At 44.5% G+C, this 23,138-nt stretch overlaps 3 protein-coding genes across 4 annotated transcripts; 1 reads left to right on the top strand and 2 right to left on the bottom strand.

Annotated features, from left to right (window-relative positions):
• On the bottom strand, positions 1,486-5,716 carry LOC8060912 (putative disease resistance RPP13-like protein 3). The gene is made up of 4 exons (XM_021465727.1): positions 4,655-5,716; positions 3,784-4,416; positions 2,438-3,130; positions 1,486-2,409 (listed from the first exon to the last, which is right to left on the bottom strand). Exons 1-4 carry the CDS (start codon positions 5,714-5,716, stop codon positions 1,486-1,488), a joined length of 3,312 nt encoding a protein of 1,103 aa, XP_021321402.1.
• LOC8060575 (putative disease resistance RPP13-like protein 3) lies at positions 9,475-18,600 on the bottom strand. Of its 2 annotated transcripts, XM_021464412.1 has the most exons (5): positions 18,314-18,600; positions 18,039-18,200; positions 16,290-17,899; positions 15,158-15,772; positions 9,475-11,700 (listed from the first exon to the last, which is right to left on the bottom strand). In XM_021464412.1, exons 3-5 carry the CDS (start codon positions 17,331-17,333, stop codon positions 9,808-9,810), a joined length of 3,552 nt encoding a protein of 1,183 aa, XP_021320087.1. In that variant the 5' UTR covers positions 17,334-17,899; positions 18,039-18,200; positions 18,314-18,600; the 3' UTR covers positions 9,475-9,807. The 2 variants fall into 2 exon arrangements, with proteins under 2 accessions (XP_021320087.1, XP_021320088.1); XM_021464413.1 differs by having other exon boundaries at positions 16,290-18,166.
• LOC8060911 (ankyrin repeat domain-containing protein 2A) lies at positions 18,722-23,095 on the top strand. Its single transcript, XM_002445732.2, has 8 exons — positions 18,722-18,965; positions 19,685-19,794; positions 20,006-20,215; positions 20,296-20,444; positions 20,516-20,687; positions 21,297-21,389; positions 22,501-22,640; positions 22,717-23,095. The coding sequence occupies exons 1-8, from the start codon at positions 18,932-18,934 to the stop codon at positions 22,814-22,816; spliced, it is 1,008 nt and encodes a 335-aa protein (XP_002445777.1). The 5' UTR covers positions 18,722-18,931; the 3' UTR covers positions 22,817-23,095.

Below are 23,138 nucleotides of genomic sequence, written 5' to 3'. Positions count from 1 at the left end.
CCAAAATCGGACTTTCTATGTGCATTATGGGAAAACCGAACCTTTTAATTCGTGGAATGATGTGAGATTTTAATCGATAGGGTCGAGGTACTGCTGCTGCGAGTGGGAGCAACCACCACCTCCTCGCCGATTAAAATCAAGTGGCGAGCGACAAGCTCATTCCAGATGTCGTTGGGTGATGAGTCAACAACCATTGAGAGCGCCAGGAGGTGGAGGTGGAGAGGAATGAGAGGCATCCATGGCGAGCCGACAACACGAACAGGAGCAAGAAAAAATAGGCCATCTTGCTAAAAAGCTCACAGGCCAAATGTGCCTCAGCTCATTCATACTCGCCCCCCTGACCCAGCCCACCTACAACACTTCCCAGCTCACCTCCCGACGACCACTTTGTGCCTTCGTCTTGTCCATCCCCTAGTCCCTACGACCCTACTCCCTCCCGTCCCGCATGCCACCATCCAGCAGCACCGCCGCGGGGCGAGGCCGAACCCTCCTCTGTTCACTGAGGTGGAGCATGCCCTTCCAGACCACCTTCCACCGGGGCGAGCGCTAAGTCACCTCGAATTCTTCCTAGCTAGTAGCGTGTGCCATCCCCCATCGCTCTATGGGGATGATGTCAGCCTAGATCTGCTGGTGAGGCGCTCTCTCGCTGCTTGGTAACGAGCCTGTTCGTTTAAGTTTATCTATCAAATCTGTCAGCTATTCAGCAGTATTTTCTTCACACAACAAATCAGCGAACAATACTTTCAGCCATGATTTTTCAACCAAGCGAACAATATTGTGTTCTATATCTGTTCCAGTCTTTCTCTGAGTCCGCGTCTTCCTCTGTGGATCGAGCTGCTGCAATTCATCCAATCAGTTGTAGCAGTACAAACTTTCCGTCTGTGTCAGCCACTCAACTCGACCGAGGTTGCATTGCATTGCAGAGGTAATAAGAACTAGAAAGAGAGATACAGCATACTGTATTAGCTAGGAAGTGATGAGCAACAGGACGTACGCCAAGGAGCAGAGCAACCCTAAATTACGATCCTAGTAAACGCGTCAATCTTCCAAGGGAACAACCAAATCAAGCAACGACCAGCATACTACTACTTAGAGACGAAACACTACAACTGCAGTAGCAGTAGAATTACAGACATGACGGTACATATATACGCAAGGCGGTTTGATCGTTTGTGGTGGAGACTCATTTCGATGCCGTGTAGTGCAGGTGCGGCGCAGCCAACGTGCACGGCTCCATCCAAGCATTACTTTTCAGCAGAAGCACCAGTATAAGCTGAATTTCATCGAGAAGAAGAACAGGAGTGAACCGGCCAAAAAATGATGCTCCTACATACATACATACACATATATACATGGATTAATTTAAATGAAAAACAACCGGACACAAAGTTCAATTTGTAGTACTCAGAAGGGAGGGGAGCAGCGAATTACCTGGCTTCAATATATAGGTTGACTAGGTACGTGCATTCCCTATACGCACGCAGCTCACTCCCTCTTCAAAACGGGCTTATTTGGATTCCTGGCGACCTGATCCTGCACTCTTCCCAACAGTTCCTCACTGCAGTCAAAACCCTTCATCATAACTCCCTCAATGCAGTCAAAAGCCTTGATCACAACTTCCTTGAGGCTCTGGAGAGACGATAACCCTGAGATGGAAGTTGTGTCGCTTACTGCATATTCAAACACCAGCAGCTCAAGCCTAGGCGTTGCCCCTACTTCAAATTCCACCGATCCAAGGTTATTCATGAGGTACAGGTGCAGCACCATCAAACTCGGGAACGACTCCGGATGGAAAGTCAGACGGAGCTCTTCACCCTCATTGAATGGATGCAACACCAGGCGCAGGATGGCCAAGTTTGGTAGCTTGCCAAGGACTTGCATGGTGGCATCAACCTCCCTTAGAATCGTATTTTCAAGCACCAACTTCACAAGACTCTGGAGTCCCCCGATCCATTGTGGCAATTTGACCAGAGTGCCATGCAGCTTGAGATTCTGCAGGTTTTCGGGAGGCGAGGACACACCCTCCAAGCAGCCACGTAAACCCGACTCATCAATTGATATAATTGACAAGGATTCCAGACGGCTAAGCTCAGCAAGAGTGGAACGTAGCTCTTGACAGTTCTTCTTATTAAGGCCTGTCACATCTAACTTGCGCAATTGGGTGAGCTTTCTTATGTCCCGTAGAACAACTTTTCCATTGTCTCTGATGTTCACAACACCCAGTGTGTGTAGGGATTTCAGCTTCCTAACACCTCTCGGCACTACAACACCAAATGGATTTAGTCTTCTCGATGCTAAAGTAGGAAACACAATGTGGCACCAGAAACTGCACACGTCATGCCAATTTGGATTACCATTCAGTCTTTCAACACCCTTCAAAAGCTTAGGCGCACAGCATGCCCCACAAAGCTTTGCCAGATTTTTTGGTAGTCTTAATGAAAAATGGCCTCCACTTTCCAAATACTGTTAATGACCGTACGTGAGATAAGTGTACTGCACTCTCAAACTCACTCTTATCACCCTCCCAATTGCTACTTATGGCAACATGGCGAACCTTGGCCCGTGTGTTTGAGCTCCTACTACCCTCCTCTAGTCTAAAAACAAGATTTTCATCCACTGACTTTGAGATGCTTATTTCACGCATGAGATCATGGAGTTGACAAGCGTAAATTCCTTTTCCACTAGGAATTGGTTTCCTAAGTGGCAGGATCACGCTCCTGTCAATGAGTTCCATGAAGTAGTTGTCAGCTATTTCTTCCATGGACTTGCCACGTACCTCATTTGAGTAACCCTCTGCAATCCACCGTTGCACCAAGCGTCTCCGCCTAATGCTGTAGTCTTCAGGAAAGATCGACAAATATAGGAAGCAAGACTTGAGGTGATAAGGCAAGCCTTCATAACTTTTAATGAGGACATTTGGTATCCTCTGAAGTTCCATATTCATCTCTAGATCAACACTAATATGAGCATTAAATTTTCTCCACTCCGCGAGAGTTTTTGGTTGCTTCGCCAAGAAACCACCCATTGTGACTATTGCAAGAGGAAGTCCTTTACACTTCTTTAAAATCAGTTTTGTTTCGTCTGCCAACTCAGCGTATTGTTCATCAGAATATTTAACTGTCCCAAAGACCTACATTTGTTCAAATTTAAGATTTCAGTACATAGAAAATATTGGAGAAAATAGCCTTTTGATTTATTTCTTAAATCGGTTATGATGGAATATGTATTTTCTCTCATGAAGATATATAACATCAATATTCTAGAAAAGGAAATTAGCTTTTCCGCATCGTTAGAATATAGCCGTGGTCCTTTGAAATATAAGGTATTGCTCCATTTGTCCTAAAAATAAAAGTATTGGAACTTTCAAATTTTATACAAATTATAATATGTTCTAGAAGGTGAATTAACTATTTAACTCCATTAGGACCTAATCATATGCACCTACTATTAATGCCTAACCCAACAAGCAGACCCAAAATTCATTAAATATGGTAAGCACAAGATGTCTTTGGTAATGAAAAGATTACATGCGTCATTTGCTTCACCCTCATAATGTGTCCTAGAATTCATAAAGGTACCTCATATTTCAAAGAGGAAGTCAATCATTTTTGTCGTTTAGTTTGATTTGGTTTTCTTCTTAACCATTTTCCTAGATAGAACATATCTGGAAATCACCATTGTTATCATGTTATCTTCTCCAATTAAATCAGTTTGTTTTTCCAATAATGTAACTATACGTCAAAGAAAATGCACATGATTATATGTTGTATGCTGTCATCATACCTTTTCTAGGAAGAGTTTTTTCGCATCTTCATCTTGCAAAAGCTCGAGCTTGTGTATGTTTCTCTCTTTCTTCGAACAATGCTTGCAAATTTTCTCTTCCCTTGTGGTTACTATAATCCTGCTCGTTGTAACATCTGTAGGGAAATATTCTACTACAGCATCCCATTCTGTGGTGGACGACATATCGTCAAGAACAATCAAGTAGCTCTTTCCTTCTAGAAGACTAGCCAATTTTTCACCTTCCCCCTTCTTATCACCCATCTGTATAGCTAAGCTATTGAGGAGCTCACCAAGATTGAAAGGACGCTTGATTGTGACACATGCACGCTTCTCAAACATTGCATTGAGCTCTTGGCTTTGGTACACGTGTTTGACTAAAGTTGTTTTTCCGAGACCACCCATTCCATATATAGAGATCACTTCAAACTCTTGGCTACAACAATTTGAAATCATGTTTATAATTTGTCCCTTCTCATTCTCTCTACCGATGAGCTGAGATTCCTTTAAAGTATTCAGTATTGTCTCCATACGAGTCAACACCTTTCCCTTTGTAGAGTTTTCACTACTATTAATGGTGTCCATAGTGTTTGAGCAAGAAGCTTCATCCATTGAATTTATTGCACCTTGTGAAGCCTAGACACAAGCGATCCAGGTTACGTGTTGCTTTGTATTCGATGGTAAGCTTATGTGATAGATCTATAATATTTAGTAATATAAGATGATATAGCTATGAAGGTAGGCTCGATGCAGGATATATATGAGTTTTTGCATTGCAAGTTTCAAGAAGGATTTAAATTTAACCTGAGAAATAGAACTAGAGAACTGTATAGTAGATTAATTAAACTAGACGATTCAGAGCTTCGGATATTACCTTCTCGTAGAAAACATAAAGTGCCTGGTGAGAACACAATTGTTTGTGATCTGGTAGTACAGTCTCTGGCCCAACACATAAGCTGGCAACTTCAACTTGATGTGCACACACTATGAGACGGCTTCCTTTGTTGTTGCTGGGAAACAATGCCTTAATCCGGTCCCACTCCTCAACATTGTATAGGTCAGTAAGCACTATGAGGTACCTCTTCTCGTTCAAATATTTCTTGAATGCACCAACCAAGTCACCTTCTCTCATCACCCCCATCCTTCGCAAATCTTGGGCCCCTGGAGTAGAGTCCTGTTGTGTTGTCGTCGCCGTTTCTTCAAGAGAATCAACATAGAATTGTCTAACTATGTTTTTCAAAAACTCAGTTGGATTGAAGGGGTGCATGATCTGAATCAAGGCATGGCATTCAAACTTGTTCCTTCTTTTCAGGTCGTCGTAGGCTAGTTTGATGATAGATGCCTCCTGCAGAACATAGCTTCTTGGTCCCCATAAAGCAATCACTCTGAGGTTCTCATCCATCTTGTTGATTAGCCTAGTGAGATCCACTTTTGCTTTGTACTTCTCCTTCCTTGCTTCCTCCATGCCTGACATTGTTTCGCCAGTCATCATGCTGGACTGACCAGTGCCAATGGCAGGCTTGGTGTCCGATCCCTTGATGAGGCGGTAGCGCACGTTCCTCTGGCTGACATCCTCAACCTTGGCTCGGAGCTCCTTCATCTGCTTGGCTGCACGGCGCTGGTCAAGCAGCTTGCGGAAGATGCGCCACCATGATGGCTTCCCAAGACGAACTGCAAAGTCCTCAAGGCAGTCCTCGGCATCATAGGCGACCTCACGGACCTGCTTCACCCAAGTCTTAACGACCTTGTGCTGATCGCGCTCATCATGTGCGGCCATCAGGAAAGCCAGCATCATCTCGAGCTCATCCCTAACGAAAGCATGGTCGCGCTGGACGCCGAGCTGCAAGGCCACCTCCTCCGCAAGGGCAGATTTAGCGTAGCCAAGCGCAGCACTCAGCACGGACTTGCCCACACTACTCAAGGCAGTCGCCTCCATGGCTCTCCTCTAGCTCCGATGTGTTGTGTGGATATGGTGGAGCTGATGCTGATAATTAATGCTTGGTGCCCACCCAGAAGCCAAGAATGGGTTAAAAAGAGGAGCTAAGCGGCTAAGCCACTTGACAATATTTTGACAAAAAGGAAATTGTGAAAACTTGCTTGGCAGGTACGATGTGTCCTCAAGTCTTAATAATTAACAAAAGGCTTTTCTATTGACATGCTCGTCTTGTTTCTTTATTTCAGCGGGAACATAAAAGAGTCAGTAGTGCAGTGCTAACCAGTATATATAACTACTGCTCCACATCCGTGGCTGGTTGAGAAATTAAACCCAAAGTGCATGTAGACAGATGAGATGACCTCACCCGAGGTGGTTGATATGCACTCAATTATTAACATTGATAATCAAGCAGGCAGATGCACTTGGCTGATTAGTTTTGCCCGTGAGCGCCAAATTATATATATATATGCCAAGAACAAGAATGGCGACGGCCGGCCCAAAGACTCGCTCACCCACCGGTGGTGGAAAAATTTTAAGTAGAGTCTAAGTGAGCTCACCTTACCGTGGCTGGTTACGGAGATAGCTCTCACTGCTTGCGTGGCGGCGACGGTGACGAGGCCGGCTTGCCGGGGACGAGGTCATATGCAGTTTGGACTTTGGGAGCGCCCGTGCCAATGGCGGTCGGATGGGACGTCGGGATCATTGGGTGCCGGTCAGACAATTCCAAGGATTGGAGCAACTATATGGAAATGTTGAGTGCGTCAGTCATTGGAAAATATATAGGACTGAGTAGGTTACTAATTATTATTAATACTCTTCTCCTACTGTCTAGTCACTACTCACAAACATAGACAAATGTGTCGCTAGCCCAATTTGGTGCATGGAGACGATGGTGCAAACTGTGCAGCAAGTTTTCCCATGTATTCCCGTGCAGATACATTGGAGTTCCCTTGTCGCTCACCCGTAAAGATGGTCATGCAGCCTACGGCCCGGTAGCCTGGCCCAAGAGATCAGGCGGTGCCTGGGCCGCCACCCAGGCACGCGACACGGCTAGGCATGACCCGAAATGGTGTAGGCATGGTGACGACCTGGTCTACCTAACAGCCTTTTGCAAATAGAAAAAATATCACGGGTCATGCTTCTCGAGCCAGCATGGCATAGAAATTGACCCATGGCCCGTGCCTTTGGCCGAAGGCTAGGCACGAAGCACGCTGTGGCACGGCCCGTGAGGCACGATGGCCCATGGCAGCCCGACCCGCATCGGGCCGTGCCGGCCCGATGTCGTGCTAAGCCGGGCTAGGCTGACCTGTCGGCCATCTATACTCGCCCGTCTTTGCTAGACTAATGAACACGCATTTGTTGATGCGATCGCTGCTAGGATCCCCACATGGAAGGTGTGGCTGCTCACTCACGCCGGATGTGTTCGGCTCACCAGGTGATGCTGTCAGCGATCCTGATCCACATCAGCATTGCCGTCTTCCTATCCCCTTGGGCATTATAGCAAATCGACCACCGACATTAGGTGTTCTTGTGGGCAGGGACCGTGGTGACCAATGGTGGGAGATGCAAGGTTGCCTGGCCGGTTGTCTGCTGCGCGACGAACCTAGGGGTTGGGAGTTCTTGATCTCAAGTTCTTCGGCCTCGCTTTTAAGACTAAGGGGGGAGTGAATTGGCAGAACGCACAACAGATGCTGGGTGACCCTTCCTTCCAAACTTGAGAAGGCGGTCATGGCCATGGACACGGTAAGTATGAAAGTCTCCATCGGCGATGGCGGTTTGTATGGCCTTTGGACAAACAACTGGGCAACAGTAGGACCACTCTATCTCTTCGCCCCGGAGCTTTTCGCGGCAATCTCCATACCATGGAAGAAAAGAACATTGAGGGATAGCCTGCTCAACAATCGTTGGGCGCATGACATTGTCGGTGTGCCCAGCGTGCAGGTTCTTTGCCAGTACCTCCGTATTTGTAGGATTCTTGGTGATGTCGCGCTCGACCCGGTTGTTGGGGACCGTTTTGTCTAGAAATGGTCACCCGATGGGATGTACTCGGCTTCCTCGGCATACCAGGCTTTCTTCTTCGGTTCATCCTCCTTGCTCGACGCCAAAGAGCTTTGGCAGACCAAGGCGTTGGCTCGCGTCAAATTTTTCTTCTAGAATGTGCTTCGTCGTATCTTTGGACTGTCGCTCGATGGAAGAGGCACATACTATAGGATGATGACACCTATGTTCTGTGTCAGCAGGAGCCACAAACTGGTGATCAATTTTTCCTCAGCTGTATTTTTGCAAAGGAACTTTGCAAAAGGAAGAAACTGTGGAGCTTATCTCAAGGGCTCAGCTTTTCTTGAGTCGTGCATATATCATGGGTTCAGACACAGTTTTTTTTTATTAATGTGGACTCCACATCGATCAAACTGGCCTCGCCTCGTTGGCGGCAGTACTTGCCTGGAGCCCGCATACCTACAATCTCAAACATCCAGGATTTATGACGGCGCTCCACATCCGGCTTTAGGCCTTGTTTAGATGTAAAAAGTTTTTGGATTTTGACTCTTTTTATTTACATTTAATACTTCATGTATGTGCCGTAAGATTCGATGTGACGGAGAATCTTGTAAAGTTTTAGGTTTTTGGGAGGCCTAGGTTACAGCTCCATTTGCTGCGACTCTATCGGAAAAGATAGATCCAGAGTTCATCTTCTTCCTTCGTCCTCAGTGATTCAAAACGAGGCAGCCGGTGCTCGTCCGCCGCATCCTCGTACGATTGCTTCTCCTCCACCTACTAAGGATGTTATTACTTGTCCGTCGCCTCCTACTCCGCTTGTTTCTCGTCCAAATCCTGAGGATGTTCCTCGTCCGCAGCCTCCTTGTCCAATTGCTTCTCATCGAGCTCCTTGGCCTACATTGACTGCAATAGAGTATTGTACTCCAGTCAATTCGACCACCAACAATCCTGTCCTCTGGCAACGAATGTGGCATATAGGCAGCTTCCTCCTACTGGATCTGCTGGGCCGCAGTTCATGCCAATGGGGTATTCTCCTGTTCCTGAACATGCTAACCTTCAGTTCCGAAGAACAATGCCGTATTATCCTGCGACACAATCGCTATTGGCTAAGAGCAAGTACTATAATAGGTTGTAAGCCAGCTAAATGCAGAGGTGAAGGAAAGAGAAGAGGAGAGAGAATAAAAGCGGGTTGTAAGCTTACAGCCGCCTAAGACATAAAAACCAAGAAAATTTGTGAGAGAAACAAGTGAACCATGTATTAATAGTGATGAGCTAACCATTATATAAGTGGGCTATAAGAAAGCTGTAAAGAAAAACCAACAGCTGGCTGTATTATTAGCCTTACTCTAATGGATATACGAAGGATTTAGATGGATCCAAGATTCCATTTCATTTAATGCCAAATGCAATAGGCCTTAATGGCTATTTCTGGGGGGTGGGAGGTCAGGAGGTCCAAGGCCATCGATTATTAGACCTTGTTTAGTTCCCAGAAAAATTTACAAAATTTTTTAGATTCTCCGTCACATCAAATCTTTAGACACACGTATGAAGTATTAAATATAGACGAAAATAAAAACTAATTGCACAGTTTGGTCGAAATTGACGAGACAAATCTTTTGAGCTTAGTTAGTACATGATTGAACAATATTTGTCAAATACAAACGAAAGTGCTACAGTGTCAATTTTCCAAAAATTTTTGGAACTAAACAAGGCCTTAATGACATTTCAGGATGGATGGGTCCATACCAACACCCAAAAAAAATGAAGAAATAAAGAACTTCAGCTTACGCCACCGTACCGATACAAAGATTACAAGGGGTTTGTACACACTGCAAAATGAGTGAATTGAGACAATAAACGAACAGCTTGGAATGGTTCAACAGCGTTACATTGATTGAAACGGATATCTTTGAGGTTCCTGTACACAAGGGGACTGTACAAATGTAACTTATCAATAAACCAAAGAAAAAAAACACAAACACACACAGTTCGGCGTTACACAATTAGGAGGGGAGCAGCCGAGCAGGCGCACACAAAATCACAATTTGAAAGGAATATCTTCAGTCGGTTGACCACACCACACGTACACCGTTCTACCTCTTGAAGACAGGGTTATTTGGATTCCTGGAAAGCTGCTCCTGCACCATATCCCTCACCCTCAGGTCTCGGCTAACATCGTCAAGAACAACTTCCTTGAGGCTTGGGAGAGATGAAAGCCCAGAGATGGAGCTTATGGAATTATAACCAATCAGCAGCAGCTCGAGCTTAGGTGTTGCTCCTTCTTTGAATTCCACAGATTCAAAATGCACGCCTTCGAGCTGCAGGACCATCAGACTCGGGAATGCTTCCCGATGGAAAGTGAGGCCGAGTTCTTCACCCTCGAATGAGTCCTTCAAAAGACGTAGGATGGCCAGGTTTCGCAGCTTGCCAAGGACCCATATGGTGGCGTCCAACTCTGACAGCTTAGTCTTTTTAAGCTTCAACTTCACAAGATTGTGGAGCCCCGCTATCCATCCAGGCAATTTGACCAGACTGCCGGCCAGCTTGAGGCTCTGGAGGCTTGTTGGGGGCGAGGACACACCATCCAAGCAGCCATGTAAACCTGGCTCCACCACCGAATGCACTGTCAGCGATTCCAGGCACCTGAGATCATCAAGGGTGGAGCAGAACTCTTGACAGTTTTTCTTGTTGATGCCGCTCACTGCTAACCTGCGCAATTGGGTGAGCCTTTTTATCTCCTTCAGGATGCCTTTACCCACAGCGATGTCAACACCACTCAGTGTCTGCAGCCCTCTCAGCTTTCTTAATCCTCTCGGAAGTATAACACCATATCCGCTTAGCTCCTTGAGTATCAAAGGGGCATGCCAGTGCCAAAATAAAGAGCACAAATCACTCCTATTTGCGACATCATCATGCATAATCTGAGGTGAGCACCACAGGGCACAAACAAACAATGATAAAATCGTCAAAAGGCATATCTTGTTCTGCAATAGCTTTGGCAAATTTCTTACAACTTCCTCGTATGTGTCAAAAGTTTTGCCCCCAGCATGGATATACTGTAACTTCCTCAGATTGATTGTGGTGTTTGGCAGTTTTATTATCCTTGTATTTTTAATATCCAATGTCTGCAGCTGCTTCAGATTACCCAATGAATCTGGAAGGTGAAAAATATTGTCGCATTCTCTTATAGAAAGGTACTTCAGGTGAAGAAGTTTGCCAATTTGCATAAGATGATGGTCCATCAGATCTTTTGTATTTTCCAAGTCTAGCACTCGCAGCAGACGCACCTTGTCAGAAAGGAAAAGTGGTCTCCACTTTCCAAACACCGTTAATGACCTTATACGAGACAGGCCCATCATGCTCTCAAACTCTGCCTTATCTCCCTCCCAATTGCTGCTTATAGTGAGGTGGCGTATTGCCCCATGTGTGTTTAAGTTACAACCTTCTTCCAGCCTAAAAACAAGATTTTCCTCTGTTGACTTTGAAATACTGATTTCACGCATGAGATCATGGACTTTGCAAGAGTCAATTTTTTTCCTGCTGAGAACTGATTGCTGCAATGGTAGTATCATAACCCTGTCAATGAGTTCCATAAAGTACATGTCAGCTCTTTCCATCACAGACTGGCCACGCACCTCCTTTGGGTAGCCTTCTGCAATCCACCGACGCACTAGGCGTTTCCGGCTAATAGTGTAATCTTCAGGAAAGATAGACAAATACAAGAAACAAGACTTGAGGTGATAAGGTAAGCCATCATAGCTTTTAACAAGGACATTGGGTATCCTCTGAAGCTCTGGATTCATCTCCAGCTCAGCACTAATATGTTCATTCAGTTTTCTCCACTCCATCAGAGTTTTTGGTTGCTTCGCCAAGAAACCACCCATGGTGACTATTGCAAGAGGAAGTCCATTGCAGTTCTTCAGAATCAGTTTTGCTTCGTCAGCTAACTCAGGGTACTCATCCAAATATGTAACAGTCCCAAACACCTGAATTTATTTGAATTTAAGTTTTCAGGACATAAAAAATACTTGGGAAATATTATTTCTAATTTATTTCCTAAATTGGTTATGATGGGACATAAATTTTATTCCCTTGAAGATAAACAAGATATTTTGGATAAAGAAAAACACCTTTTCCACCTTAGAATATAGCCATGGTCTGTTACATGCACACACGTAATTTCACACTCTTAGACTACTAGAATAATTTGTTTCTTTTTTTAGTTTGCGGTAGTTTTATCATAACCATTTCCTAATGAGAACATATCTGGTGTGGCTATGGGTTCGAGTATTACTATGTCAGCAAAGCTCAGTTGGTCCTCTTAAAGCGCAATAAAAATCCATAAAAATATGAACAGATATAGTTGCTATCATCTACCAACAATCATGCAAAACATTAAGCTTTAACAAAAACCCTGTACACAACAACAATAACAACAACAACAAAGCCTTTTAGTCCCAAGCAAGTTGGGGTAGGCTAGAGTTGAAACCCAACATGAGTCCGTACCTCGATAGCTGCTTTCCAAGCACTCCTATCTAAACAAAGATCTCTAGATATATTCCAACCCTTTAAATATCTTTTTATTGCCTCCCCCCATGTCAGCTTCGATCTTTCTCTACCTCTCCTCACATTGATATCTCAACTTAGGACTCCACAATGCATTGGTGACTCAGAAGGTCTCCTTTGGACATGGTCAAACCACCTCAACCTATGTTGAACAAGCTTTTCTTCGATTGGTGCTACCCCTAGACGGTCGCATATATCCTTGTGTTGCAGATGACATGTGAATATTACCTATCTAGTCTAGCTCTTGTGCCAAAGCAGCCCGAGATCATGGTGCCATTGCCAGCAATGAGTGCATGGACGTGTCTCATGTCAAGATGCCTTTGCGCTATTGCGGCATTGACATGTGCTCGGTAAGCACTTGTTCCCAGACAAGCTGCACACGAGCTCAACGATGATACACTCTGCCTTGTGTGTGAAGGAGACCCAAGCTCGATGGTTGAGGTGGAACACGTTGCTGCACGGCGAGTAGTGAACAAAGAGATGGATGCCATGCAGCGGAACAACACGTAGGAGCTCGTAGACCTACTACGCAGCCATCGGCTAATTGAATTGCGATAGGTCCTCAAATTGAAGAATGAGGGCCAGCGCAATTGTAAAACACAAGGGGCGCCTCGTCACCAAAGGGTACATGCAGCAGCTTGGGTTGACTTGCCTCAAATTTGTGTTGCTTCTTCTCGGACTTGCCGTTCATGAAGGGTGGTGCATCTGTCACATGGACGTGAAGTTGGCATTCCTAAACAGAGCGTTGTAGCACGTCTACATTTTGTAGCCACCAGGTTCGTCATCATTGGCCAAAAAAGGGAAGGTGTTGCTGATGAAGGCATTGTACGAGCTGCACCACTAAGCGCCCTAGCACTTAGAACACATACCTTGACTCCACACTAAAGAACCTAGAATTCAAGTAGAGCAACCACGAGTACGTTATCTACAGGTGTAGCCATGTTGGTGTGTCTGCTTGTATGCTCATCTACACCTATGTCTGGTGATCATTGGACCAAATCAAGCAAAGATCAACATTTTCAAGGACAAGACAAAAGCACAATTCCTCATGAGTGGCCCAAGCTTGGACTCCTCTCCTACTTGGGGTCATGGTATGACAGGACAATGGAAGAATCACAATGAATCAAAGAAACTGACATACACATTCTCAACACGGCCGACATGAACTACAATCCCTCACCCTCACCCACAGAGGAGCGGCTCAAATTAATTCGCAAGGCCATGGCGTAGGAAGCCAACACTAGGGCATATCAGCAAATCATCGGTAGTTTGTTGCATTACCTCGTCCAAACGTTGCCTGATCTCGCCTTCTCGATGGGATATACATCCGCATAATGGCCCAAGTCCACCTTGGATGTGAAGGCGGTGATGCAAAGCAACGCTGGTATCTCGGCTCCAGCGGCAGCAACCACATACGAGCACGGGAACATCGTGAATCACAAGGCACAATTCATCACAGAAGGCTTCGTGCAAAGGGAAGGCATCAATTTCGAGCGAGCATTTGTGCTGATGGCTCGGATGGAGTATGTGGCACCTTTTGCTGGCACTAGCGTTGGCAAAGGACCATAGCGCCCACCACATGGACGTGAAGTCCGCTTAGGAAGCTCACCGAGGTAGCCCATGTGAAGTAGTCATCAGGTTTCATCGTTAAGGGGAAGGAGCACGTGGTGCAGCTGCGCAAAGCCCTCTACGGACTAAGATAGGCAACACGGGCCTGGAACATCAAGCTCAATGCCACCCTCGTATCCTTTAGCTTCACCAAGTGTATCGTCGAGCATGCCCTACACATGACGAACGGAGAAGGAGCACCTCATCGCCAGTGTTTATGTGGACAACTTGATCATCCTTGGTCCAGGCTAGGTGACATCAACAACTTCAAGCGCGAGATGACAGCTCTATTCTGCAAGAGCAATCTCGGCTAGTTCACCAACTACCTTGGCACCAAGGTGAAGAAGTGAAAGAGCTCTATCACGCTATGCCAAAGTGCATACACACAGAAGCTCCTAGAGCGGAGCAAGATCGCAAAGTGCAAGATGTGCCAGACGCTAATGGAGAAAAGGCTCAAGTTGTTGAAGGGGAGCACCGTGCCAAAAGTTGATGTGACATGGTACCATAGCATTGGTATCCTACGCTACCTGATTCACATGGCCAGACCTCGGTTTCACCGTGGACTACGTGACCCGATTCATGTAAGACCCATGGGAAGATCACCTGGCTGCAATCAAGCACTTGTTGCGCTACACGGCTAGGACCTACAATTACTGGATTATCTTCCCCAAGCGAAGCAATACGCTCAAGACGATCAATTTCAGCAACAACGACATGGTGAACGACATGGATAGGCAACGGAGCACCATAGGCATGCTCCATGGAGTTTGGTTAATCGGCTTCTTCACGAACTCACCAAGCAAGAGCTCATCGTGTCGATGCTGATGGTGGACAAGCTTGCCATCACTCTGACAAAGAATCCAGGGCTCCACGACCGCGACAAGCATATCGACACTCACTGCCACTTCATCTATGTTGGCAAATGAACACCGTAATTAAGCCCAAATCTATTCAGGTGTGTTGGTCGACTGGTTCTTGGTTGTGCTTTACTTTTAATCAAAGTCTACAAAAATCAAAGGCCCTGATATTTTTATTAAGAAGTTTTAGACTATTTATTCTTTTCTTTCCAGTCACCTGATCGTGAAATGACATTTTTATTATCAACAGATTACTGATGCCTTGTTAGTATAAGTAGTGTATCATCATACGGACCTTATTGGTAAGTTGCTATGTGCATGCATGTGCTTGAGGATGCACAAATAGGATTTGTTATGCCTACAATGTAATTCCATGTCAAATAATGTGGCCACGATTATATAATAGTAGTACCTTTTCTGTGAAGAGGTCATGTGCATCTTTGTCTCCCAAAAGCTTGAGCTTGTATATGTTTCTTTCTTTCTTTGAACAATGCTTAGCAATATTCTCTTCTCTTGTGGTTACTATAACCCTGCTCGTTGTAACAGTTGTAGGGAAATGTTCTACTATAGCATCCCATTCTGTGGTGGATGATATATCATCAAGAACAATCAAATAGCTTTTTCCTTCTAGAAGATGAACCAAACTGCCACCGCCCAGTTGTGAAGCTAAGCTACAAACAAGCTCTTCGGAATTGAAAGGACGACTGATTGTGACACAAGCACACTTCTCAAACATTGCATTGAGTTCTGGGCTTCGGTAGACATATTGGACTAAAGTAGTCTTCCCAAGACCACCCATTCCACAGACAGAGATCACCTCAAATTCTTGGCTATGCGTATTTGAAATCATCTTGATAATTTCTGACTTTTCATTATCTCGCCCGATGAGCTGAGATTCTTCAAAAGCAGCTAATGTCGTCTCCATACGAGGCAGCTTCTTTCTGCCCATATAATTTTTACTATCAATACTATCCATAGTGTTTGAGCTAGAGCCTTCCTCCATTGAATCTGTTCCACCTTGTGAACTCTGAACACAAGCTATGCAGGTTAGGTGCTGCTTTGTATTTCACAGGGCAATGCTAAATCATGTCATGAATCTTCAAAATGTTTAAACATTTTTCATTTAAATAAAATTTACCCTTCAATGGCATTCCTTCAATCCATTAATGTGAGTATTTTGATATGGAGAAAGTATTACAAAGTAGATTTGATCCTTAACTAATTTTACAATATATTATAATTGCTACAAAATTAATATTATCTTGATGCCACTTTAAGCACAAATCTATTGATGCAACCTTTATACATATCTAAAAATTTACTTTTTCCTAGACAAAATACCCCTTACATTGGTAGACAGAAAGAGTACGTGATATATATGTATACAATAACTATATGAGAAATGAGATGCTAAGAAGGCAGGTCGAAAATAAGTTCATTTGTATGTAGGTTTCGATCAGACTCTGGTGGGATTTATTTAAGCAGAGAAGTTGAGCTACAAAACAGTAGACTAAGCTATATGATTTCAGGACTTTGAATGTTACCTTCTCATAAAAAGCATAAAGAATATGATCGACCGACAATTGCTTGTGCTCTGGCAGCGCAGTCCCAACACATAAGTTTGCAACTGTGATATCTTCTGTGCAAACAATGATTCGGCTCCCATTCATGTTTTTTGGGAAGCATGTTTTAATCTGATCCCACTCTTCCATAGAGGAGAGATCGCCAAGCACAACTAGGTAACTCTTGTCATTCAAAACTTTCTTGAACTCATCAACCAAATCAACTTCACTCATCATCCATATCCTCCGCAGATCTTGGGCCCCAGGAGTCAGCTTCTCCAATGTCATTGTTGCTTCCTCTAGAGAATTGACATAGAATTGCTGGATGATATTGTGCACAAACTCTGTTTGATTGAAAGGATGCATGATCCTGATCCATGCATGGCACTCAAACTTCTTCTTTCTCTCAAGATCATCATAGGCCATTTTTATGATAGATGTCTCCCCAGGAACACCACTTGTTCCCCACACAGAGATCACCCTAAGGTTCTCATCTTTCTTGCTAATCAATTGAATGAGATTGATCTTTGCATTTTCATGTTGCCTCCTTGCTTCCTCAGTGCTAGACATTGTTTCCCTGGCCAAATTGGACTTTCCAGAGGTGGTGATAGCCTTGGAGCCAGGGCCCTTGATGAGGTGGTAGCGTGCATTCCTCTGGCTGACAGCCTCAACCTTCGCTCGGAGCTCCTTCATATTCTTGGCCACACGACGGCGTTCAAGCAGCAAGAGAGGGATGCGCCACCATGATGGCTTCCCCAGACGTACAGCGAAATCCTGGAGGGAGTCCTCCGCATCATAGGCTACGTCACGGACCTGCTTCACCCAGGTCTTGATCACCTTGTGCTCATCTCGCTCCTCATGTGCTGCCATCAGGAAAGCCATCATCATCTCGAGTTCATCCCTGATGTAAGCTTGGTCTTCCTGGATGCCAAGCTGCAAGGCAACCTCTTCTGCAACGGCGGATTCAGCATAGCCAAGAGCTCCATCTAGCACAGACTTGCCAAGGCTAAGCCCTGTTGCTTCCATCACCACCCTTTTTTTCTCTCTCACACACAGCTAAAGCAATAGAGGAAAATGTAGAAACACAATGTGCAAAGAAGAGGTTCATGATCTGAGCTAATATGCTGAAGAAATAGGAAAGATACCCACTTGCTGATGCTTTCATGCGTCTCAAGGAAAGCAAAAGAAGATACTTTGCTTTGCAAATTAAATACGAAACGTTCCTTCTTCTGCTTCAAGGTGGCAGGAGGAACAAGTGACATCTTCCTCTATCTTATCTTGATAGCACACTCAAAGGACACATGCTAAAGTAATACATTCTCGACACAGGGCAGTAACCTTTAAAATCTCAGACATATACCGAAATCCTAATTAACTCCACAGAAACATGTTATTACCTTTCAGGGCATACTCCTAATCAGCAGCAAAAGGCATTGTAGAAATTAAAGTAGTGTTAGAAAAGCAAGTGCACGGTGTTTGTTACGCATGTCCATTTTGATGATCTCACAACTTCCTTCTCTGTACATTTTATCAGGAAGCTTGTTTTGTTTCTTTCTGTTCCACACGGCAGACAGAACAGAATCACTGCTTCCCTGGATTTAAGCAAAGTTATTAGCTAGCTAAAGCTAAAGCTAAAGCACCATCCCAGTCATTAGAAGGACTGAAGCCACAAGCAAAGGAGCTGGTCCGGTGGGAGAAGGAATAAGGAGAAAGATGAGACATTTGCCTTACACCTTTGCTTGCTGCAGCGTCCCAGCTCCTCTGAGGATTCCACACATTTCTTAGTTGCCATCTATGAACGCATCATGTGAGCATTAGACTGAAATGTTGCAAGTCCCGACTTCTTTCTTCTCCCGCCGCTGTGTGCATCCGTACCAAAAAAACAAAAACATACTGAACAAAAATAAACAGATGGTCAAGAACTCAAGAACGGTTTTCTTCACCCTCACAACATAAATATAAAGGATAAAATCGGACTTCCTCAGTGCATTATGGGAAAACCGAACCTTTTAATTCGTGGAACGATGTGAGGTTTCAATCGATGGAATCGATCGAGGTACTTCTGCCGCGAGTGGGAGCATCCACCACCTCCTCGCGGATGCATAAAATCGAGCGGCGCGTGCGCCCGCCTCGCTCCAGCCTCCGTTGGGCCCTGGTACCCTGCAGCGGCGAGCCGGCGACCGGGCAGAGCGCCACCAGAGTCCGGGAGGTGGAGGGGAGAGAGAGAGAGGCAGCCGCGGCGGGGCGCATTCCGGCCGGCCGGCCGGCCGCGACACGGACGAGGACGAGACAAAATGGGCCATCTGGCAACTCGGCCCACAGGCCAAATGTGCCTCGGCCCGTTTAGCGTTTAGACTCGCCTCCGGCCCGGCCCACCTACACCTCCCAGCTGACCTCCCGAGTCCCGACGACCGCTTCGTGCCTTCGTCTCGTCCGTCCCCTAGTCCCTACTCCCTCGCGCACGCCACCGTCCAGCAGCGCCGCCGCGGGGCGAGACCGAACCCTCCTCCGTTCGCCGAGGCGGAGGACGCCCTTCCGGACCAGCTTCCACCGGGGCGAGCGCTAAGTCGCCTCGAATTTTTCCTCAGCTAGTAGCGGGCGCCGTTCTCCGTCGCTCTACCGGGATGGCGTCGAGTGGGGATCCGCCCGGATCTACTGGTGAGGGGCTCTCTGGCTCGTTTACTTGGATTTTTGTGTCGTGTACTCTCCTCTGATCTTCGCTGTGCTCCGAGAATCGAGTCCGCATCTTCCTCTGTGGATTGACCTGCTGATCCAATCCGTTAGTCCATGCCTCGATTCGGACCCCGCGCGAGCTCGATTTTAGTGTTAGGGTGCTTGTTATGCTGAATTACTGCTGCTGCTGATGGTTTGTCTGCCGAAAATCCTCACGCCCTAGTGAAGTCCGCCTCTGCACTCAAGGGATGTCTATTATACTAATTTTGTAGCAATAGAGTATATTTCTGCAATTGTTTGATGACAATTTGCAAATTCATTTGGCTGCCCACTGATGAGTCGCAGCAGGGAAAAAATAAGTGGTCTATTCAACTAAATTTGTTTATTACATTCCTCGTGTGTTGGGTTTGTGGGGGGGAATTCTAGTGTTTGCGGGTGTCGAATCTAATGTGTTTGACCAGATATCTGGTGCATCAACCAGATTACTTTGGTCTGCCTTTTCTTTTTAAATATATAGGTAGTGTCCTAACATTCTAATAAGGTGAAAATAAAGTTCAATGATAGCATGTTGACTAAACTATGGATTAGTTATGAACTCACCAAACTGTTGTTCAGTACCTTTCAATGGTTGTTTCATTTTGCTGTGCTGTCATAGTTAATTACAACATGTTGTGTGTTTATGTTCTTATACTTTTCTTTTGCAGATGAGAAGAAAACTCCAAAATCTGAAGGATCTTCCGACGAACGTCAAGGGGTTCCTCCAGCAGGCTTTTCAAATCCTTTTGACTTTGCTTCTATGCAAAGTTTGCTCAACGTATGCCCCTCTATGGCCATGTAAATTCTGTAGTACATACTGATCTTCCTAGTTCCTAATTGCTTTTACAGGATGGTGTTGTTCATTTAGTTTGTATCAATACATTATTGTAGTTTTACATGCTTGCATTCTAGCTTTATCTGAATTTGCATTGTTTTTATTTAATGGACTCTTTGCAGATTGCTTCAAAGTTTACCCTTGTTATGTGCAGGATCCATCTATTAAGGAGATGGCTGATCAAATTGCAAAGGATCCTGCATTCAACCAGATGGCTGAGCAGCTACAGAAAAGTGCTCATAGTACAGGCGAACAGGGGATGCCCCCATTGGACCCTCAACAATACATGGAAACAATGCAAAAGGTCATGGAAAACCCCCAGTTTATGACAATGGCAGAGCGTCTGGGGAATGCTCTTATGCAGGTACCATTGTAAAACCTCCAGCTGGTATTCCATTGCCTTATTTGTCTATCAGTGCCCTAAGTCTCAGTTATTTGGCTCAGGATCCTGCTATGTCTAGTATGCTGGAAACCTTTAGCAGTCCATCACATAAGGAGCAGCTGGAAGAGCGTATGTCTCGCATTAAGGAAGATCCAGCTATGAAGTCAATTCTTGATGAGTTAGAGAATGGAGGTCCTTCTGCAATGATGAAGTAGGTCATATTTATTACAGATATGTTTTTTTATAGAGTTTGTTTGTGACATTCCTGGCGTCCTAATCTAGGTACTGGAATGACCCTGATACTCTTCAAAAGATTGGCGAGGCAATGGGAGCTAGCTTCCCGTTTGGTGCAGGTTCTTCTGCTGAACCTTCTGGTCCTGAAGAAACTGAGGAAGAAGGTGGGGATGATGATGAATCAATCGTCCATCACACTGCCAGCGTTGGTGATGAAGAGGTAATGAGAACATTGGTTGGAATGTTTGGTTTTTATTTTTGTATTGAGTTGTTTTGGACTCTGTATATATTTTATTATATTATATGCTGGTGGCGCTACAAATCTACTTCATCAAAGTCCATTACTACATTTTGGTGTTTGGCATATATCAATTTAATCTGAGTGATTGCCAGTGGAACATAGAAATCTTGTAGCTGTCATAATCATGTTGGTGTGTTAGATCTTTTTTGTAGCTATTATAATAATGTGGATGTTTTCAAATAAGATGAATTTGTTTACATTGCTATCTTGAGACATCGACTCTGTGATTCTCAGAAAATTTACTAGTGTGTGCCAACCATTGCATTTTTCTTCTTATCGGTCATTCATGATTTGCTCTTAAATTGCCTTTATGGCCATGGACTCATATATGAACCTGCAACAGTATGTTCAGTGTTTGCATGGTCATAAATTGATGTATGTTTTGTTAATAATCCTGATAAAGTCATCAATGTTACATGTTTTGTTCTAAACATCATTTATCTGTCCTCACAGTAAATACAGTTGCCACCTTGCTACTGGGTTTTGATTTTGATATGCTGATGTTGCCTTCTAAAATTCATGCAATAGGGTCTCAAGAAGGCACTAGATGGTGGAGCAGACAAGGATGAAGAAGACTCTGAGGGAAGAAGGGCCTTACATTTTGCATGTGGGTACGGTGAGGTATGCAGATCTCTTCTGCCTTGTTAATACGTGATAAATTCAAACATGTGGAACTAATGAATGTCCAATAGTACCAACGCTTCAAAATTGTTTACCATACTACCACATGACTAGGCAAGCTATGGACAAAATTATATTTAATTTGCAAGACACATGGGATATCCATTTTCCTAGTCTTTGGAAACTAGGGCCTGTTTGGATGGCGTAGTTTTAGAAAACTGTGGTTTTTATAGACCAAAGACATACAAACCGTGATTTAGAAAAAAGAGGTCATGAGTGGAGTTTCTAAAACTTCAAAAAGACCACGGTTTTGATAGAATGGTTTTAGAAACTACAAGGTTGTTGTATGACTTGTATCCAAACACCCAACAGCTTTCAAAAACCAAAATATTTTGCAAATCCGTAGCATTTATCCAATACACCGAAAATGCTTTGCATCCAAAGGAGGCCTAAGTCTTTTAATATTTTTAAAACTTGTGGCAGTTTGCTAACTACAGTTCGGAAACCTGCCAGCTCTTCAATATTTAGCTTGTTTAGGCCTTAGGGTCTCAAAGACATGCTGTTACTTTTCAGCTCTAATAAAATCTATCTGAACATAGGGAGGTTTTTAATAATTTATAATGAAAAATGTACCACCATGGAGCCTAGCACTGTGCTAAAATTTGGGGTACTGCCAGGACATACCAATTTCCTCATATTAGGGGCTGCAAAACACTTCCTTGGACCTAGGTGGCGGCCTAGGCTGGTTTTTGAAACACAGGTGGCCATTAGCTTCCTAGGAGTTGGTAATGGTTCACTTCTAACCTTGAAATAATTTTAGTGGTATTCAGAGTAGTTTTCAGTACCTTGCTGTTTAGAGTAATTGCAATTTGTGGTCTTTGGGAATTGGGATTGGCATTATTGTCCTTTGAAGGTAGGTTACATTGATGCTTGAACAATAAAATCTAGGAGTGATCTTATGCGGTTTGTCATGATTTCATAGGTATAGTAGAATCAATAACAGGTGGTAAAATGCATTTAGGGAATGGGTACATTTGTTTTCATATTTGTTACATCTATTTGGTATCTTTATTGATAGTAATGATAAAGAATTCTGTGAACTGTGTTTCAGTTGAAGTGTGCCCAGATCCTTCTTGAGGCTGGTGCTGCAGTGGACGCTTTGGACAAGAACAAGAACACCCCGCTGCATTATGCCGCTGGCTATGGCCGCAAGGAGTGTGTGGATCTTCTTTTGAAGCATGGCGCTGCCGTGTAAGTTAAATCATCTCCTTCCTTTCCCAAGTGTGATACCATCAATGTTGCTTTGACTCTCTCCAACACACTGCAGAACGCTCCAAAACCTGGATGGGAAGACACCCATCGACGTTGCCAAGCTCAACAACCAGGACGAGGTTCTTAAGTTGCTCGAGAAGGACGTCTTCCTTTAAATATCATGCCTGCCATAGACACATGGGACTCTTTGGTTCAAGTATGGTCATGTTTCACACCGCTTGTTTTTGTTTGGATAGCCACATATCGGGGCCTTGTATCTGTTTTATGCCTAATTGCTATCTGTTCTAGTTAGCATGCGGGTCATGCTACAGTTAAGAGGCTGCTGTTTGAACAAGCATGTAATGGTCTACCGTACGTGACATGTGTATTCCCACTTCATTTCTGATATTGAAGCTCATATGCATGTTATTTCCGGCCTTCCGGATCAAATTTCATGGTGGTGTGTCATGGTTATCCAGGTGTTAAGGTGACTGACTA

This window comes from Sorghum bicolor, chromosome 7 (genome assembly GCF_000003195.3).
Source record: "Sorghum bicolor cultivar BTx623 chromosome 7, Sorghum_bicolor_NCBIv3, whole genome shotgun sequence".
In the NCBI taxonomy this organism is placed as follows: domain Eukaryota; kingdom Viridiplantae; phylum Streptophyta; class Magnoliopsida; order Poales; family Poaceae; genus Sorghum; species Sorghum bicolor.
Note: the sequence above shows the minus strand (reverse complement) of the source record. Positions and strands in the feature narration are given on the sequence as shown.

Bases quoted from the DNA above. Each gene is read 5' to 3' on its own strand.
- LOC8060912 (XM_021465727.1), bottom strand. From the start codon at position 5,716: ATGGAGGCGACTGCCTTGAGTAGTGTGGGCAAGTCCGTGCTGAGTGCT. The intron at 4,417-4,654 runs GTAATATCCGAA...GCTTGTGTCTAG, and splicing joins TTTATGTTTTCTACGAGAAG to GCTTCACAAGGTGCAATAAA. The intron at 3,131-3,783 runs GTATGATGACAG...GAACAAATGTAG, and splicing joins AAAAACTCTTCCTAGAAAAG to GTCTTTGGGACAGTTAAATA.
- LOC8060575 (XM_021464412.1), bottom strand. From the start codon at position 17,333: ATGGAAGCAACAGGGCTTAGCCTTGGCAAGTCTGTGCTAGATGGAGCT. The intron at 15,773-16,289 runs GTAACATTCAAA...GCTTGTGTTCAG, and splicing joins TTTATGCTTTTTATGAGAAG to AGTTCACAAGGTGGAACAGA. The intron at 11,701-15,157 runs GTACTACTATTA...AAATAAATTCAG, and splicing joins ATGACCTCTTCACAGAAAAG to GTGTTTGGGACTGTTACATA.
- LOC8060911 (XM_002445732.2), top strand. From the start codon at position 18,932: ATGGCGTCGAGTGGGGATCCGCCCGGATCTACTG. The intron at 18,966-19,684 runs GTGAGGGGCTCT...TTTCTTTTGCAG, and splicing joins GGATCCGCCCGGATCTACTG to ATGAGAAGAAAACTCCAAAA. The intron at 20,216-20,295 runs GTACCATTGTAA...TATTTGGCTCAG, and splicing joins TGGGGAATGCTCTTATGCAG to GATCCTGCTATGTCTAGTAT.